Source organism: Rattus norvegicus, chromosome 10, assembly GCF_036323735.1.
Source record: "Rattus norvegicus strain BN/NHsdMcwi chromosome 10, GRCr8, whole genome shotgun sequence".
Taxonomy (NCBI): domain Eukaryota; kingdom Metazoa; phylum Chordata; class Mammalia; order Rodentia; family Muridae; genus Rattus; species Rattus norvegicus.
The window spans coordinates 29,446,426-29,464,048 of NC_086028.1; the positions used below are offsets into that span (position 1 = coordinate 29,446,426).

Consider the following 17,623-nt stretch of genomic DNA (forward strand, 5'->3'; position numbering starts at 1 on the left):
CCATCTGAGTACTGAGGACGAGCGTTTGGATCTCTAGTACCTACACACAAGACAGAGGCCAAGTCTGTAATCCCAGCACTCAGGGCAGGGAGATGGGGACTCCTGCTGTAACCTGGCTTAGGTTTACTCTACCTAGTTCGTCAAGAGACCCTGCTTCAAGTTAAGTGGAGAGCTATGGCAGAAAATGTCCAATGTCAACCTCTAGCCTCCATGTGCACCCACACATTCCATATCACATCCACATCCACATGAGGAAAAAGCCAAACACCACAAAAGGAGCCTAGAATCCCTGCACAGGGGAGGCAGACAGGCAGATCCTGCCGTACCAGGAAGAGATAACTGAAAAGGACAAAGGCACACGCAAACATGAGTAAAAACGCAAACATTCTACTGGCCCTTAATTGTTTTTAAAAAATGCCCAGATGTTTAAGAAACATTTAATAAATTATTTTCATTAAGCATGTTACCTAGCTGCTAAAACCATTTTGAATGTATAAGGACATACACAGAACAGCACACTTATTTGTTTGTCATCATTGCAGCAGCTGGCCTCCAGCTGATTCTTTCTGCCTCTGCATTTAATTTTCAGAGTCCTTGCCTGAACATGGTTGGTGAATTGACAAAATATTTGAGACATTATAAAACAGATAACCAATGTTTTAAGAAAAGATATTTATTATTTACACCACTGAAATAGTCCCATAAGAACAATGTACACCATGTTCATTTAAAAGGAGCAATTCCCTTCAATGCAAGAACTGTATAAAGCAATACTGTCAACATAAAACAATAGTCACATTACATATTTGCACAAGGCTTAAGCATTGCAAGTAACAGATCTTTTTACTCTCATGGCTAGATGTTTGGTGTTAGCAGTTACAATGACACTAGGTGGAGTAGGCAGAAATGCTATCCATGCTTCTGAGAGTGGAGTTGGTGACGGTGCCTTTTTACTACTGTGGTAAGCTGTGCTCAGGACTACAGTGTAGGCAGAAAGGCTTTTTCTACTTAGCCACCAAAAAGAAACATATTCTTGTCCTGCAGTGTTACTTCAGTCTGCTTGTTACCCTGTCATCTAGGGCACAGCCATATCACACAGATGTCCTTCATTCTTAAAGAACACTGACAACTCCAGCTTCAAGATCTTCCTGGAAGACTGCAGTAGAGAAACTCTGACAAGGAGACAACTCTTGGGAGTTTTCAGCATAACAAACCAGGTCATTACTTAAAAGCTGGTCTGGGATTTTTGGTTTTGCTTTTGGTTTTAAGGGGGAGAACACTAGCTAGTTGAAGATAGATTTGGTCTCAGACTCAGGCAGCGGATTATACAAGGAGACAAAAGCATAAAAGCATAAGACAAAACTCATTTCCAAAGTCACAGGATGACACTGGTAGGTATATTTTCTCCACTTTTCATTTTCCTTTCTTTTTTGCATGTTTAGAGGGTTTGGGAAACACCTCAATAATTAATGCCCAAAAACATTTCTTCAGGAGTAAATTAACACAGAGGGAAGAGAACTTTTTGTTTTGTTTTTTAGCACTTTGTTATGATCTTCAAAAAAATACAAAATTAAATTTACAAAGCATTGGAAGACCACAGCTAGGCAACCTGGCATCTGCTTCAGTGTCCAGCACAAACATGGTAATGCCTAGCAAAGAAAAAAAGGTCCATGGACCTCAAGGACCTTCAACTGTGAGTGTAACTGGTAACTACTGTCCTTGCTTCTTAGATAGATACCTGCAAGGAAAGAAATAAACTCATCAAAACGGAATCAGACGAAGCTCAGGAACGCAATCTACTTCTCCTGTCAAAGGACTTACTTCAGTGAGGACCTTTCAAAATGATATCGTTAGTAATTACTAGACATTGCTGAGTGTTATGTTCCTTGCAGTATTTCTCAGGCACGAAGGTTAAGGAGTTGCCAAATCAGGCTGCTCAGTTCACAATCAGCCTTTTAGAGGATGCAAACATCAGTTACCACATCATACTGCCTACTTACTAACATTAAATAGAATGGTGATTTCTAATTAACTCAGACTTCATTTAAAGATCTTATTTTTTTCCTGCAGTGAAATAAAAGATACTAGCGGGGGGACATACATATATGCACACACCCCACACATAAAATATATTAACCAAACAAAGGACTCTAGTAAAAAACAGAGAAGGCTGTAGTGAGAGGCACAGTGGCTGTACAGCATGCGTATGGCTAGGCTCAATGCCCAGCACTAGAGAAAGAAATGACTGTGTCACTCCTTACCAACTCATCAATAATCCTTATATTATTTAACAGGATTCACTACTAAGTTAAAACTTCTCACACTTAGAAGCTACCACCATCACTAGCAGTGTGGAGACAAAAGCAGGAAACAGATGAGTCTCATGGTGAAAGCTGCTCTCTGTGTGGCGGGGGCCAAGTATCGCTCGCCTGCATGACTCATACACCATTCATTATACACTACCAAGAAGCCCTGTATCAAAGTAATGTGGGAGCCAGAAGTGGGAGCTGAGGAAGCAAAGTGCCCACTGGCAGCTTTTTCTGGAGATTACACTGGGACCAAACTAATATAGGTCTGATTTCAAAGCACAACCCTCCCATGTCTACAGGTTTTCTTGGCTTCATCATTTAGATGTTGACTATAATTTATATTGGACTTCTCCATGGCTATATTAGAAAAAGAAGACCAGAAGATTCTACACCAATATGGTAATCTTTAGAAAGAAAAGTCATAAGGTTCTGTTTTCTATTTCTGCTGCTATACACAGAAGTTTCTTGAGTTTTAAACACTGTCATCCAGACACAATTTACAGTGTGATAATATTGGTCAACTTCTAGTCAGTCCCATGTGCTGGCATGTGTTTGAAATTCCAGCAGCTGGGAGGCTGAGGCAGGACTACAAATTTGAAGCCAGCATAGGCCACACAGAGACCTTGCCTTAAAGAATCATGATGGGAGGAGTAGGGAATTCTCAAGTTCCTACTACTGGAATACCAAAGACCTGAAGGAATGCGGGTTTATGAACAAATTAAAGGTTAAAAGAAATAGCTTTGAGGGGACTCCAAAAAACAGTTCCACACCTTCCACACCTTATATAAAACATTAAGAGCACAGTTTGGCATTGGCAGAGTGTTTTTACTCATTGGTATCAAGAGGAAAGTGATGCAGTCAGCATTTACCGTTCCCAGTACTTGTGATTCAGCTCCAGGAAGTCATCAAGCTTGGCTATCTCCTTGAGGTACTGAGTGAGCTTCACCAGTTCCTTGTCTTTATCACGATTTAGATGAGCTTTCATGAAAGGCCGTATCTGTCAGAAAATGAACAAAGTTCACCAAACTTCATCTTGTGGCAAGAAAGTTAACAAAAGCCTGTGCTACTCCACCATTTCAGTCAGTTACTGAGGCTAACATACCAGTGCAAGTGACTTTCACACCACCTAAGTTTCTAAGAAATCATGGGTGTTATTTAAGCTCTTCTACCTACCTATTCTACCTCAGCCTAACTGACAGCATGGCCTCTCCCAGCCCGGGGTCTGCAATGCTGCTCACCCTTGGTTTCTTTCTGACATTTGCGTGCTCTCTGCTAACTCATTTCATTGACTCTGTCCACTGTGAACAGAGCCAGCCGAGATTCGAGCTTGGCCCAAGCACAGCAGGGCTATCCTTATCGGAGCACTCCCGCATGAGCTTTCTATCCTTGTCTCTGTATATACTGTGTGCCTGTGCACATCCTCTGTACACGCAGAGGACACTTCCAGAAGTCAGCTCCCCCTCCACCATGTGGGTCCTGTGGAGGGAGCTGCCATCATGTAAGCCCCATTCCTCACTTCTATACAGCTGGGATTATTATACAGTCATACCAGTTTTCTGCTACATTTTGCCATAAACATTTCACTTAGCCATTTATTTATAAAGACCAGTTTCCATAAAAAGGGCAATCAGTTATGTTCTCCCAAATTGTAAGATTGATAGATTTTATATTATTAATACTTCATTTAAAAGAATTACTTCAAACTATAAAAGTCAGGAAAGCAAACAGAAGTGAGAGGCTCAATCTTGACTACAATTTTGAATTATTTAATTTGACACACTTCTGAATGATTTCCCTAATTGCTTTTCTTTTCTTAAGATCAGTTCAGACATGTTTATACAACTTAACATAGCCTATCACATTTTACTTTTAATTTTAAATAAAACGTTTGGGGTTTGCTTCAGAGTGTGAGAAGACAGAAGACAGAGTACAGAGTGAGCACTCTTGCTTCTCATCCAAGCCAACAGGCTACATCTGCAGGGATAAACCCCAGGCTTGCGTCACCACTCCTGACACACTCACAATGCACTAACACCAACTCAATAATTTATAAAGGCTTACAGACATACTTTGTACACGTTCCCATCCCTTTCTGTACTTAGAACCTAACTGGCTACATACATAGTCCAGGTCAGAGAAAAAACACCTTAGCACCAGGATTTCCAGTTCACATGGAGACATCCTCGTTGCTGTCACAGAGCACCTCTGTGCTACACGAGGCAGCTACGTTAGCAGCATTAGAAGCATTCAGGCTCTAGCGTTCTACACCGCAGGATACAAGACTCGAGTTCCTGCAGATTTCATGTGACCTGTGCTCAGATTATCACTGACCAGGAGCCACGTCACAGAGTAGTCCAAACTCTGTCAAACACCCATTACATACATGACTTTGAGCAAGTCTTGACTTTTCATCCTAGAATAAAAATCACAGAATATTCTCTATATACACCTAAGCCTCATGGGATAGCCTGCTGCTCCCAGGCCACAAACCACATGTTCCTGTATTAAATACTATAGGCAACTGTAGCACAACTGAAGACAATGATAATACTAGTCCACTCTTAAGTGGAAGATCATCTAAAATTTCAGGGCACACCACGGTTCAGGCTACATGAGCTTAAACAAGTAAAACTTCCTTACCTTCAGTCCATTTTGTGGGTTCATTAGAAAATTTCTTCCTATGTCATCAAACATAATGGTGTTTTTTTTGCTGTAGAATTCAGAAAACTTTCCCCAAATGACACCAAGAGGCTTCACCTTAAAATAAAGGTTTGTATTTATCTCAGAACGTATTAACAGTTCACCCCATCCTAAAAGGAAAGCAAGGTCCTTCCTACCTGTGGGGCTGCTAATCACCAAGCACCATGTGAGCCTCGAATGTTCACCATTTGGTGCACGTCCAACTCACCCAACCCAACCACGACACTTTACATATTTCCACATGAACACTCGGGGCAAAAAGAGTAGGTACTTCCTGGACTGATCAACAGCCACCTCTCTCAAGACCGTCAGACTAGAACATCTTAGTGAGGACAACTACACAGGCTCTGCAGTTAATGCTTTTGACATCTAATGCTAAATAACCCCGTGGCTTCTGTCTGTAGTGTCTCTTCAGTTTTGTCACTTGAGTCTCGCTCTGCAGCCCAGGTTGGCCTTGAACTCATATTCCTCTAGCCTCAGGCTCCTGAGCACTGGAACACAAGTGGTTACCACTGTGCCCAGCTGATTTTTGTCACTGACAACTGGTGCCTGATTTCCAGGGCATTTGATCCATCAACTTCAAAAGCACCAGAATTTTAATTCTTGGTTTTGTTTCAGGACTATAAAGGTCTCTATACAGACATATCTGCCAACATTCACAGTTTCTCAAAGTCTAACACAACGAAAAACGCTTCTCTATAACAAGGTCACTAGCCTGCATGAAATTAAGGAGTATCTAGGATGGTGGTTCTCAACCTTCCTAATGTCATGACCCTTTAATGCAGTTCCTCATGTCATGGTGACCCCAACCATACAATTATTTTCACTGCTACTTCCTAACTGTGATTTTGCTACTGTTATGTGCTATAATATAAATATCTGTGTTTTATGAGTCTTAGGTGACCCCTGTGAAAGGGTCTTTCAGTCCTCAAAGGGGTTTCAACCTCCTAGGTTGAGCACTGCAGTCCTAGGAAGACAAGTTCACTAACTATAAACCTGACTTTATTTTGAAGAATAAATACACATGAATAAAACATTGAGAAAATGCCTTAAATACATTTTTAAAAAGTGATTCTTAGTGGCAGGAATCCCACTCAGTGACATGAGGACTAGGCAGCAAGGACAGAAATGCTGTCCTCGGGGCCTCCGTTCCTGCTTGGCCTAACATGACATTTTCTTCTCTACAAATTACTATTTTAATTTTGCTAAACATTTTTTCACCTAAATTATTTGCTATTTGTTTATTCTCAAAACAGAACTGCCCAATTCCTGAGACAAGAATATAGGAACACAGTAAGCCAGAACCTAGGGGTTTGTAGGGAACTTGTCTCAGGATGTTCCATGGCAAGACTGCTCAAAGACACCAGGACTGAACAAGACGAAACCCCACATCTGCTTGGAAATTAAGTCCGGCACACCTGTTCCCCCCAAACATGGACTACCTTTTAAAAGTTAGAACCCTAATATTATATTGCTGACCATAGAATAATCTGAAAATACAGAAAGGCACAAAGGAAGTTTCCAAATCAGGTACTAGACAGTCTGATTTATTTACCTCCAGGCTTGTTTTCTGTTTTGTTTTGTTTTTTAAATAAAAAAACTGGCTCAGGAAATTCACCAAGCTGAAAGGACTACTACAAAAGAAAGGCTAAGAACCATTCTCACTGGCCTGCCGACGCCATGTAGATACTCCTACTTGAGTCCTTAACTATTCTACTACATCAGTGGAGTAAGCGGATTGCAGCCCACTGTACCAGTCCCAGCTCTCATTCCTAGCCAAGGGCAGTTAGCTGTCCTTTGATGCCCCACGATTACAACCCTGCTGTACTTAGCAGTTCCTGAGCTCTGTAACACTTGTATGCAGTAGGTCGTAATTCTACTTCTCCCCTAGTGTGTGCACTGAGCAAGTCCTCACGTGTTTAGATGACTCTCTTCTCTTTTTACCACTGACAGCACCCTAGACAGCTCCAACATGCTAACCTCTCTCCATTCCTAGGCTGTTTTCATAAGACATGGATCTCTCTAACCACGCCTGCGGCAGGGTCTCGTAGAAGCAGTCACTTGAGGAGTAAACCGTGTTACAATTAGTCATTTTTTAAAGCCCGATCCTGCTGCTATTTTCTAGGGTAACATGTACGACCTGACCCTGTATTATTAGCATTAGCTTCTTCTAGAGAACAGTGAGTACAGTTTGCTTTGTTTCCAGCATGTTTCTTGTTAATAGTCAGTGTTTTTCTCACCTACCTTGTCTGCCATTTTCACAGCCTTGACACAGTTCCTTTCTTGATGGTCCTTCAATACCCTTAAGTGCATCATTGTACTTCATGTATTAATTTTTTAAAATTAATTAATTTAATTTAATTTTTTGAGATAGGGTCTCATTATATATAGCCCTCACTAGCCTGGAATTCACTATGTAGATCACACTTAGCCTTGACCTCAGAAAGATCTGCCTGCCTCCTAACTGTTCCAAATCTTAAATACGAGGTTTCTGTCAACATTCAACTGTCATTTTACTACTTGTTCAGATGAAATTCTAAATTCTTTCTAGGTTTTTTTCTGTCAGACTCTATACAGAAAGTGTCCTATCTAAAAATACTGTTATCGTTCCCACCAGTGAGTCCCAGGTTCTTACGTCAATGAGCCCCCTCCGTGGTGTGTGCACAGTTATCATGGCGGCACTGTCTAGCATGAAGGTAATCTTATAGTTGGCATTAGTGCTCACTCCCAGCTCCTGTAACACAAACGGTCATAAAGTTAAAATACAAATGTGGGAATTCCAGACTTTCTAGACATTCTATCTGCAAAATTCTCAAAATGTCAATTTTCTACAGCGATGTACTGAGATACATTTTGCTACACGACAGCAAAGCGTTTGCTCTGCTGAACTGTGTCAGTGAGTAAAGCAGAAGTGGATTCACTAACTGACCATTTAGATATGAATCACCTCTTCAGTATCACACTAGAGCAAAGGGCAAAGCAAACATTGGAGTATAAGGGCAATACAAGGGGGCTTAGCTTTTTCTTGAAAACAGCTTAGACATTCAGATCAATCCACCATTAAGCAGGCTCACACACACCTCTACTCCCAATATTGATTGGCATTCTATATCTACTAAAAGACAGCCAATAAAAGTGAAATTGATTTCAGTCCTAGAACCTCTGATCTCTCAAATGTGAATTCAAAACATGGTGAAATGGCTTGTTTCTAACACTTACTTTCATTTTAGCTTCAATCCACTTCATATTTGTTGCAGCTAAAACATGAGGAATAATACAATACATATGAAAAGTTTTGAGTTTCATTTTTTAAAAAAATTTTTCTTCTGAATAAATAAGCTTTCTATGCGAGATAACAATTTTAAAAACAGTCCCTAAAAACTTACTTTAGTGCTTCTTCTAAAAAGTATAAAACTTAAACCACTTTTATTATTAGACAGAGGTGGCCATTACACTAAAACCCAGGCTCCTTTTAAATCAGCCCTGCCACTATTTCTTCATTCCAAAATAAGTCTGAGATGAATGAATCCTAACTTTCTCTGGCAGCAGATCCAGGCAGTGCATAAGCATATGTAGTACCAATGTTCACATATAAAGTGTGGAAGACCAGCCAGGACTAATGACTGTATGCGCTTTGTCAGGCTTCCAAATTAATCTCATTAAGCCCCGCACCTTACAAGAACCAGAGACAAATGTATAAAGACCCTCTACACTACATGCCTGCTCCAATAGACTCTGACTGACAGTCACTGACAGAAAATCCAGTCTTCATCTTTGCATGCTCTCCTCGTCTCTTGCACTTTACATACAGAATTGGTCAGTAAAACTGTAAGTTTATAGAGTGTTCTATTTACAATACAAACATTAGTAAGAAAAAGTTAGCTTAGAACCTGTTCTACACGTAATTTCCAGATGAAAAACAAGGAGACACATAAAGTAAATAACTGCTCACTGTGAGGTAATCACTGTATGTGAGCAATGGCGCAAGTTACCATCCAGGACACCTAGTCTGACAACCCATCTAAAACACAGGTCAAGTTACTACTTCAAAGTGAAGAACACGAGGTTCACACAGATGAAATGTCCTCCCTGATATCACAAAGGACACGATTAATATCCTAGTATTTAGCTTCAAAGTAAAATCTTTCAATCTACAACAATAGGATAATTTACCAATAACATTTTTAAATATATGCTATAAAGGTTGTCTAAATGTCTAAGTCAAACTTAGTAACTGACTTTGTCATGTCAAAATGCTCAAAAAAAAAAAAAAAATGCTTCAGTGAGCTCTCTTCTCCCAAACTGAACAATGAAATCAGCACACTTTGATCATGTTTTTAATCCAAACAGGTGTGAGCTCAGTGTCAATGAACATGGGAAACATTCTGAGTTACAAGGAGAGTACAAAGGAAGCTTACAGACTCCACTGTCTGGCTTCTCATCAGATGCCTACTACACACTTTTACAATTGATGGGATCTTATTTCATTCAGGGCAACTCTCTGAGCAGGAAACTGCCAAGAAGTAACTGCAAATGTCTGCAGGGGTGGGGTGTCAATCAGTGCACTGCTTCATTTACCAGGGAATAGGACGAAAACTGCCACCCAGACCAAAGCATGGCCTTAGCAATACTTAAGTCTCTACTCTGCAGCAAACGCATGGTCTATTGTGGGTCTGCATGTCACTGAATGGCCAGACCTCAACTTCTGAAGCCTTCTGCTTCTGCTGTGTATTAATTTTTCCTGAAGCAATTCATTTCTTCATTTCTGTCCATCACTAAGATTTGTTGTTAAAGAGAATGTTTGTCTCCAAATAGTTGGAAACTAGAGTAAGAAAGGAAAGGAAGCATTAAAGATTAAGGGCTTGAAATATAGCACAGGGCACTGTCTAGTGTATGCAGAAAGCACCAGTTCAATCCTCAACTGCAAAAACAAATAACTACTTTTATTCTTAACACCATAGCCTACTCTTATCCTATATTCACGTACCACAATGTTATTAAGCAAACATACATGTACTTCATATAATAACCTAAGAAAGTCAAATATCATTTTAGAAATTTACTTAAAAAAAACTTTTTTTAAACAAGTCTTTTTAAGTCATGCTTTACACAGTAGAATAATATAAGTAACCACCTTATTTCCATGGAAATCTAATAAAAAAAATTAAGCTTACACCAAATAACAATGTCATAATCTTCATATGCAGATGTTAGAAATTCATGAAGATATGGCCTCATTAACTCTACCCCAGTCTCTGCACAAGACCTATGATCTAAAAAAAAAAAAAGTGGATCATAAAAACATTATTAGTTTATTATCAGGGACAAGTACTGGGTATAAAAAGTAGTCTATGAGATACAAGACACACAACTACAAGTCACATGAGACTAAAAGACACTGAGCACAGGTAGATGTTTTACAAAACACAGAATGTAATGCCTGTGAACTGCAGCGTCATGGACCATTTCTATATAATGTGCAAAAAAGCAACGCTGAAAATTCAGGCTTACATGATCTGCTGTCCACTTTCTTACCTAATCTGAATATCATTTACAGTAATGATCACTAAGGCCCCATACTCACATACTCATCATCTTGAGGAAATCAACTTCACTGCACAACAACAGTTGATTAATTCTTAAACAAAGTGCACATTAAGTTACAAAACATTTAACGTTTAGGGTTACAAGCAAGAAAATTCTAGTAGCAGAAATTATGTGTTGTCAAGGCAAGATAAAATGAATGCCTTTCTTTTTCAATTGAAATCAGTAATTTTAAATTTAAGAAAGGTGTCTGAATATAAACAAAAAACAAGGGTTAAATATAAAACACAACACTATTCTTAAAATAGTCCTCATAAAAGTGTTAGTCAGGATTGAGTTGGTTAAATTAGGATAAATCCTTATTCTGTGTCCCAACAAATACCTATGTGTACATACGAATATTTTTAGGTGACTTAGTTAGGGTTTCTATTGCTGTGATAAAAGACCATAACCAAAAAGCTCTTACAACTCTCAGGTCCCAGTCCTTCATGGAGAGAAGTCAGAATAGGAATTCAAGGCAGGAAGTATAGCAGAAGCCATGGAAGATTGGCACTTACTGCCTTGCTCCCATGGCTTAGTTAGCCTGCCTTCTTTGAGCACCCAGGAAAACCAGCCTAGGGGAGGCACCACCCGAAGTGAGCACCCCACCCCCCAACCACAATGATATGGAGACATTTTCTTTGTTAAGATTTCTTCTTCCCAGACAGCCTTGGCTTGAGTCAAGTTGGCATAAAAACTAGCCAGCACCGCATGCCATTTAATTCATAGCAATAATGAAAAGGGAGATACATACAAACATACTTCTTAAAAGACATCAAAATATTAAATGTGGTCATTTTTTGTTCTTAAAATTACCTTAAATTTTAGGTAATGCCTCCTTTTGTGTATCTGTATTTCCTAAATTGTAACAATAAAGGAAGCTTTAAGTACACACTGAGTTGTTGGGGGGTGGGGGGGATGAAAGTATTAGTTAAAGGACAGCTGAGCGCCTTAACTGACTCACCAAATAGCGTATAATCAACATCCAGCACCAGAAGCTTCTTCCCTTCCCTGGGAGGGTTCAGCACTTCCACCTTGTACTCCTTGACCCTGCGAGAGATCTTCAATAGGTTTTCTTCCCTAAGAGAAATGGTAAAGCCAGATGAAAAGCCCCTTTTCCCCATGTGACGATGTCTTTGAAGGCCAAAAGCACTTACCTATTTTCTACTTCAACTACTTCATCTTCAATGTCAAAATCATTGATGACATCATCATTGTCAGGGGGAGGACATAAGACATCTTCCTATTAAGACAGGAAAGTTGTGTTTCAGCATAACAAACAAATATCGGTAATTTAAGCTCTCAAGCACACATGGTGGAGAAATCCCACTGCTAACTACTTGTTCTGTATGTCCCCTGGGCAGATCTGCCATGTTACATTTTGCTGCATTGGTTACATTATACTTATGACTAACTACATACTAACATATCCCACTAGTTAGTTCTGCTGAGTTAATACCACGGTCATCGTGCAGTTATTTTTCACTGATCATTAGATGGAAATTTTTACCACAATTTAAACTATGCCATAATAGTACTGTGCACATCATAACACCTCCAAAGGACATATGGTAACAAAAGTAAACATTTACCAAGCTCTCCTCACGAGTTCCCATCATCATGATTTTAGTATTTGGTTTCAGTTTGAGAGCTCCAAGCTTAACATCATTTTCTGCAGGTTTGCCTACAATACAAGCAAATGACTGTTTTCTCACTAAAGTTCAGGTGCTGGTTCACTGTTCCGTTACATAAAAGCCACACATTACAGGTCTGGTAGTCTGAGGTTTCTTTTGTTTTTTCTTACATTGAAAAAGAAAAAAAATGCTACTACTCAGTATGTATCTAGCACAGTAAGTCACAAGTCATACAGGGGCTGGGTTCCTGAGTCCCATCTGGCCTGTTAGTGTACTAACTAAGCAAAAGCAACTCGTGCCTATGCCCAAGTTAAAGAAAGCGCTGTCCCAGAAGCCCCAAAGCCAGAGACTACACCACAGATTCTCTATTACCCCAAACTCACCTGTCAGAGACCTAAAAGATACAAGTAAGTTAGCAAGGAACACTGTCAATAAAATAGTCTCCACTTCTCAAACAGGAGAGACAATCTGGGGAGGATATAAGGCGTAAGTCATAATGAAAGGTAAGGTGCAGATGCCAGAAATAAATAATTCATCTGGGATTTCTGTGTCAACGCCTTAACAAGTAAATACCAACTGTCAGGGGAACCAAAGCCATCAAAACAGTAGTGGTATTTTCAACTAAGTTCACTCTTCTTATCTGTACCACTTAAACGAGTTTAGGAAAATCAAGAGAAGTTATCTTTTTTTTTAAAACAGTCTATAATGGCGAATATCAGTGTGGAAACCATGAAGTGGCCATTACCTTTTACTTTGAGCCCTAGTAATTTCTGGCGCTCTGGGAGCACTCCTGTAAGGGTCTTGAGGAACTGCTTGAGATCCAGCACAGTGTCATCCTCTGAGAGCGTGGTCACCGAGTATTCCTGCCCACCCCATTTCACAATGATGGGGAGTGACATTCTTCAAGCATATGAAGCAGCGGCTTCCTGCTAGACAAAACACCTAAGAGACAGGCGCATGTGAATGAGGAAAGTAAAACTGACAGGTCAAACACAAACTTGTGTGTGCAGCCTGAACTCTGCTGTACAGTCTGATGGTGGAGATAACTGTGCCTCCTCAGGGAGAGGCTCCCACAATGCTCCACATTACAATTTTCCTACTTGTTTTGGCTTATAGTAATTTCCCACTTTTTCAGATTCTTCCTCATTCACCTAGAAAGGAACAATGAGCTACCTACCCCTCCTGCTGTTTGGTTGGGTTTCTGCTGGAGGCAAGTCCCTCACAACAGATATCCATGTTCAATTAATGTTACAGAGGCATTCATTAGAACCCAGAGCAAACCACCTGGGCTCAGACCCTAGATTTCCCATTTACTATTTAAGTATTTCGCTTAGCACGCACTTTTCCTCATCTGTAAAACAAAGGAATACTATTTGTATCGTGCATTCTTATGAAGAGTAAACTGGTTAACATTTCGAACTGACATAGTGCCTGGAAAACTCTCTGTACGCCTAAATAAGTAAACCTAAAGCTGACCATTTAGTACGCTTCTGGCAGCCCTAGATTGTATACCATTGTGTTAGACATTTTACAAACTAACCAGATGCACGAAGATAATCTCATGTGATAAAGGTGTCTGATAAGAACATCCCTCTTTGCCATTGAGGAAACAGTTACATAATCTACCCACATGCACATAACTGGTATCAGTTTCCTGACTAAACCTCACCACATCCCTTATGTGCATCCCTTATGACACAGTGGTCTAACTCAATCTACACGAGTTAAAGCATCAAACTGTAGGGTTGTTTTTTTAATGTGCTCATATAGATCCAACCACAGAAATGTTACATGGCAGCTGCTATTCTCCCTAACAACTAACGCAGGCTGCTTGTCCCATAAAGCTGTCGACACTTACAAACTCTCTTCCTTCACAGGTCAGAGAACTGAGTTTCCTAATCTCAGGGCATTTTTGTGGAGCTTTCGAGCGCCTGATGAAGTATTTGATCGCATAATTCATGTAATCATCACAACCAACTTTGAGAGAAGGTAAATTTTAATTAACAATCTGTAAAGACTTAGGAAATCTGTTACTGTGCTTGGAAGAGTAACAAATCCATATTCACATTGGGTTACCCATTTCTCTTTAGAGTCACACTTAAGACTTACTCATACGTTAATGATATTCTACAGAAAATTAGGCTAACATTGCTAACTCAGGGCAACAATGCCATTTTAGACAGATTCTGTCCCAAGAAGTTTTATGACCTTCAATAAAAAGGTGTGTGGGTCAATTTGAAATAATTTACATGTCATTTTTCTGTAAGACACAGAAATGGGAATGGTTGTTCACAAGAGCTAAGCTAATCTGTGCTTTGATGGGCAGGGTAGTCTGGAGACCATGAGATGATTTTGACCAGTGGTTTCCAACCAAGAGCACTGACCTAATTTGATAAAAAACTTCTTGGAAGTATCATCAGAGGTAAAGGGAAGGGACCTCACATGTACATTATAATCATGTTCTACCATTTCTGAAGCATACTCTGGGCATGCTGTTCCTCTAGGCTCCATATTACCAGCTTTAGAAAGACCTGCCAATGGCATGGGCCCCATGCACTTTACAAAAGGGCACTACTCCCTAAAGAACTTATGCCACACACGGTTAACAAGTTGACAAATGCCCCAAAATTCTGGGCATAGATAGAAAACAAAGGTTCTACAAACCTTTACCGCTTTCGTTCTTAAACTTTTTTTTTTTTTTTAATTTTTGGATCTCATTTCATCACTACTGAGAATCATGCGGGACAAAAAACCACGATCATTTTTATACTTTCTTTCTCATACAATTCTAATAGTTTATGACATCTGTACCACAAATGGGGCAATTATGGCAATCCAACTCAAAGAGGTCTCTTATGGGCTACATAATCAGCATATATTTAAATTGGAGCTCTGCCTAACACCCTGTGTTGGCTTTGCCTAAGTCAGTTCTTACCTCTGGCCCTCAGCCTCCTAAGCCCTAAGATGAGTCATTTCATATGTATGTGTTTTAATAAGCGATAACACCTGACAGCACTTTTATAAGCTCCGAGAAGATAGAAGAACTGTCGCTACTTCGTCAACTATCTTAATCTTCACAATCCTGGACTAACAAATGACCTCATTGGTTTAGACTAGAAACCTGCAAAATAAGTCACAGCGACTCGCCCCAACACCGCATAACTAAAAGCAGCTAACGGCGGCAATTTCAAAAGTAACAGTGTGAACTTCTCATCAAGCTTGCAAAAGTCAGTGTGCGGGTGTGGGCCCCGGGCCCTGGCACTGGCCAGCAGTAGCCGCGCGGGATGCAGCTGGGACTGGCCCGGGAGAGCATCCGAAGACAGGCAGAGAGACCCAGAAACAAGCTGCCTTGGACGACTTCGACAACCCGCGTGAGGGGAGGGCGAGACAGACCCTGCTAGAGGGAGGAATGAGGCCTGCGGACGCAGAACATTCTAGGATGTGGAAAGCCTTAGGATCAGGTGAGAAGGCCGGATGCGAAGGCGGCGGCCACGACCCGCAGCGCGCCGGGACAGGGGCCTCTGGGTGCCGGGCGGGACAGCTGCGGTCCCAGCCTACCCGGACCGCAGCGAAACAAACCACGGGACGCATGCAGTTCAGTGGCATCCCCCAGCCGCAGCGTCGCCTTCACAGGCAGGCGCGCCGGAGAATCTCGCGTCCTCACCTGGAGCGCGGCGGAACCAGCTACAGCGGACGAAAAAGCCGGCCGCAGCGGAACCTAAGGAGACCGGAAGTGAGAGGCGGGACCGGAACCGGCGGGAGGACCGGAAAGTGTGGTTGAGACCGGAAATGTGCTGTAGGGGACTAGGCGACAGCTTGTTTGGTTTCTCCTCAGATGTTGTGCCTGCGGGGAGCCCTGGCCGAGTGTTTTCCTGACTGTGGCCTCTGTGAAAGAGACCCCCTCCCGGTTCCTGGGTGGCCGCCGGCTGTTCTGCGCATGCTCCGAACTCGGATAGCCGCTTTGGCCCTGTGGCGTATTTTTCCGCCCGAGCCGAGCTAGTGGAGCCCTTGACTCATGTATGTGGCAGTGTCCTGTTCCGAATGAAGCCAACCTTTGAGAACTGAAGTGGACTTTTCTATAGACGCAAGGAGCCAGGAATATAATTTTGGGGCCTTGGGATTTTACCGCTCCAAATGTCTGTTTGACATCTGTGTTCCAGATCGGTGTATCGGGTCAGAACTCCACCCACTCGTGCCTCTTTTGCCTCTTTCTTAAATACAAGAAAACTAGTTCACTTTACAAAAGAATTTCATGCTTTAATAGTTCGAAAACACGGAGAGACCGAAGCCTCGATTTAAATTATAATTTGTCGAATTTTTCTTTTTAAACTGCCGCTGTCCTTTGTTCCCGTGAGCTAAAACGGGAAAAGGGGCTTTTAAAGGCAGGTCACAATTCATTTCTGTAGAATTTTTACAGCTGTATGAGGAACTGCTTCACTACCCCCTGTGCGTAATGATGAGCGGATTTTACAGAAACCAGAGCTAGCAGTTAATCATTTCATAACAGTTCTCCAGTTCTGGGGCAGGGACAAAGAGTCAGAGTTGCTAGGAACTTAACCTTTTAGAAATTTAGAATGGGTGCCTCACATAAAGTAGAGTTTTCCTTAGCCATCAAAGTAGTCTCCATCTGAACCCCTGTAGGTGGTTCAGGCTGTAATTCCAGCATTTGGGAGGCTGAGGCAGTAGGATAGTGCATAAGTTTAAAGCCAGCCTGGGCATAGGGAACTCTAGTTCCAGTCCTGGGATACGGACTGAAATTCACTCTGACTCAGATAGAAGAAAACCTCAAAAGGGCAAAACCTTTTGCATCCATTCAAGAAATTCCCAGTATCACTTGTTATGCAAAAATATAAAAAGTAACTTGAAGAATGTTTAAATCATCAGTCCCTAGATAAGCGTATCTGATACTTTTTAAAACTTCAATTCCAAATTCAATCCCAGAGACCCATAAGAGCCATTGCCACCTCTTATGAAACAGTTGTACTCAGACTTCATGTGCCTTGGTACATACACACTCAGAAAAATTAATGTAATTGGGGGGAGGGGGGGACATGGTTTCTCTGTATACAGCCCTGGCTGTTCTGGAACTCACAGAGGTCCACCTGCTCCAAGTGCTAGGATCAAAGGCATGCACCAGCATGTCTGGCTAAGTTAATGTAATTTTAAAATTATAAAAACACGAAACCAAAATGTTTTCTTAAACCAGTTTACTTCAGAAGGGAAGGGAGAATTAAAAAGTAATATCGGTCCCATGTATGACTTTCCTATCAGTGGACAAGGCTGTACCTGGTTTTGTTTGTTCGGGTTTTTTTGTTTGGTTTGGTTTGGTTTAGTTTGGTTTGGTTTGGTTTGGCTTTTCATTTCTTGGGCTTGTTAGAAATAAAGCAACTAAATTTC

At 41.0% G+C, this 17,623-nt stretch overlaps 1 protein-coding gene across 5 annotated transcripts; it reads right to left on the minus strand.

Annotated features, from left to right (window-relative positions):
• Window positions 1-655: 655 nt before the first annotated feature.
• Window positions 656-16,021, minus strand: Ublcp1 (ubiquitin-like domain containing CTD phosphatase 1). Of its 5 annotated transcripts, none has more exons than NM_001394310.1 (11): window positions 15,891-15,961; window positions 12,972-13,168; window positions 12,185-12,276; window positions 11,750-11,835; window positions 11,557-11,642; window positions 10,184-10,282; window positions 8,229-8,266; window positions 7,645-7,743; window positions 4,950-5,066; window positions 3,179-3,306; window positions 656-1,738 (listed from the first exon to the last, which is right to left on the minus strand). In NM_001394310.1, the coding sequence occupies exons 2-11, from the start codon at window positions 13,123-13,125 to the stop codon at window positions 1,711-1,713; spliced, it is 927 nt and encodes a 308-aa protein (NP_001381239.1). In that variant the 5' UTR covers window positions 13,126-13,168; window positions 15,891-15,961; the 3' UTR covers window positions 656-1,710. The 5 variants fall into 5 exon arrangements, with proteins under 5 accessions (NP_001381239.1, NP_001014139.1, XP_063125396.1 ...); NM_001014117.2 differs by having other exon boundaries at window positions 11,557-11,672; XM_063269326.1 differs by lacking the exon at window positions 10,184-10,282 and having other exon boundaries at window positions 658-1,738; window positions 11,557-11,672; window positions 15,891-16,021.
• Window positions 16,022-17,623: the final 1,602 nt, after the last annotated feature.

Bases quoted from the DNA above. Each gene is read 5' to 3' on its own strand.
- Ublcp1 (NM_001014117.2), bottom strand. From the start codon at position 13,125: ATGTCACTCCCCATCATTGTGAAATGGGGTGGGCAGGAATACTCGGTG. The intron at 3,307-4,949 runs GTAAGGAAGTTT...ATTTTCTGACAG, and splicing joins ACCCACAAAATGGACTGAAG to ATACGGCCTTTCATGAAAGC. The intron at 1,739-3,178 runs GTAAATGCTGAC...CTTTCCTTGCAG, and splicing joins AATCACAAGTACTGGGAACG to GTATCTATCTAAGAAGCAAG.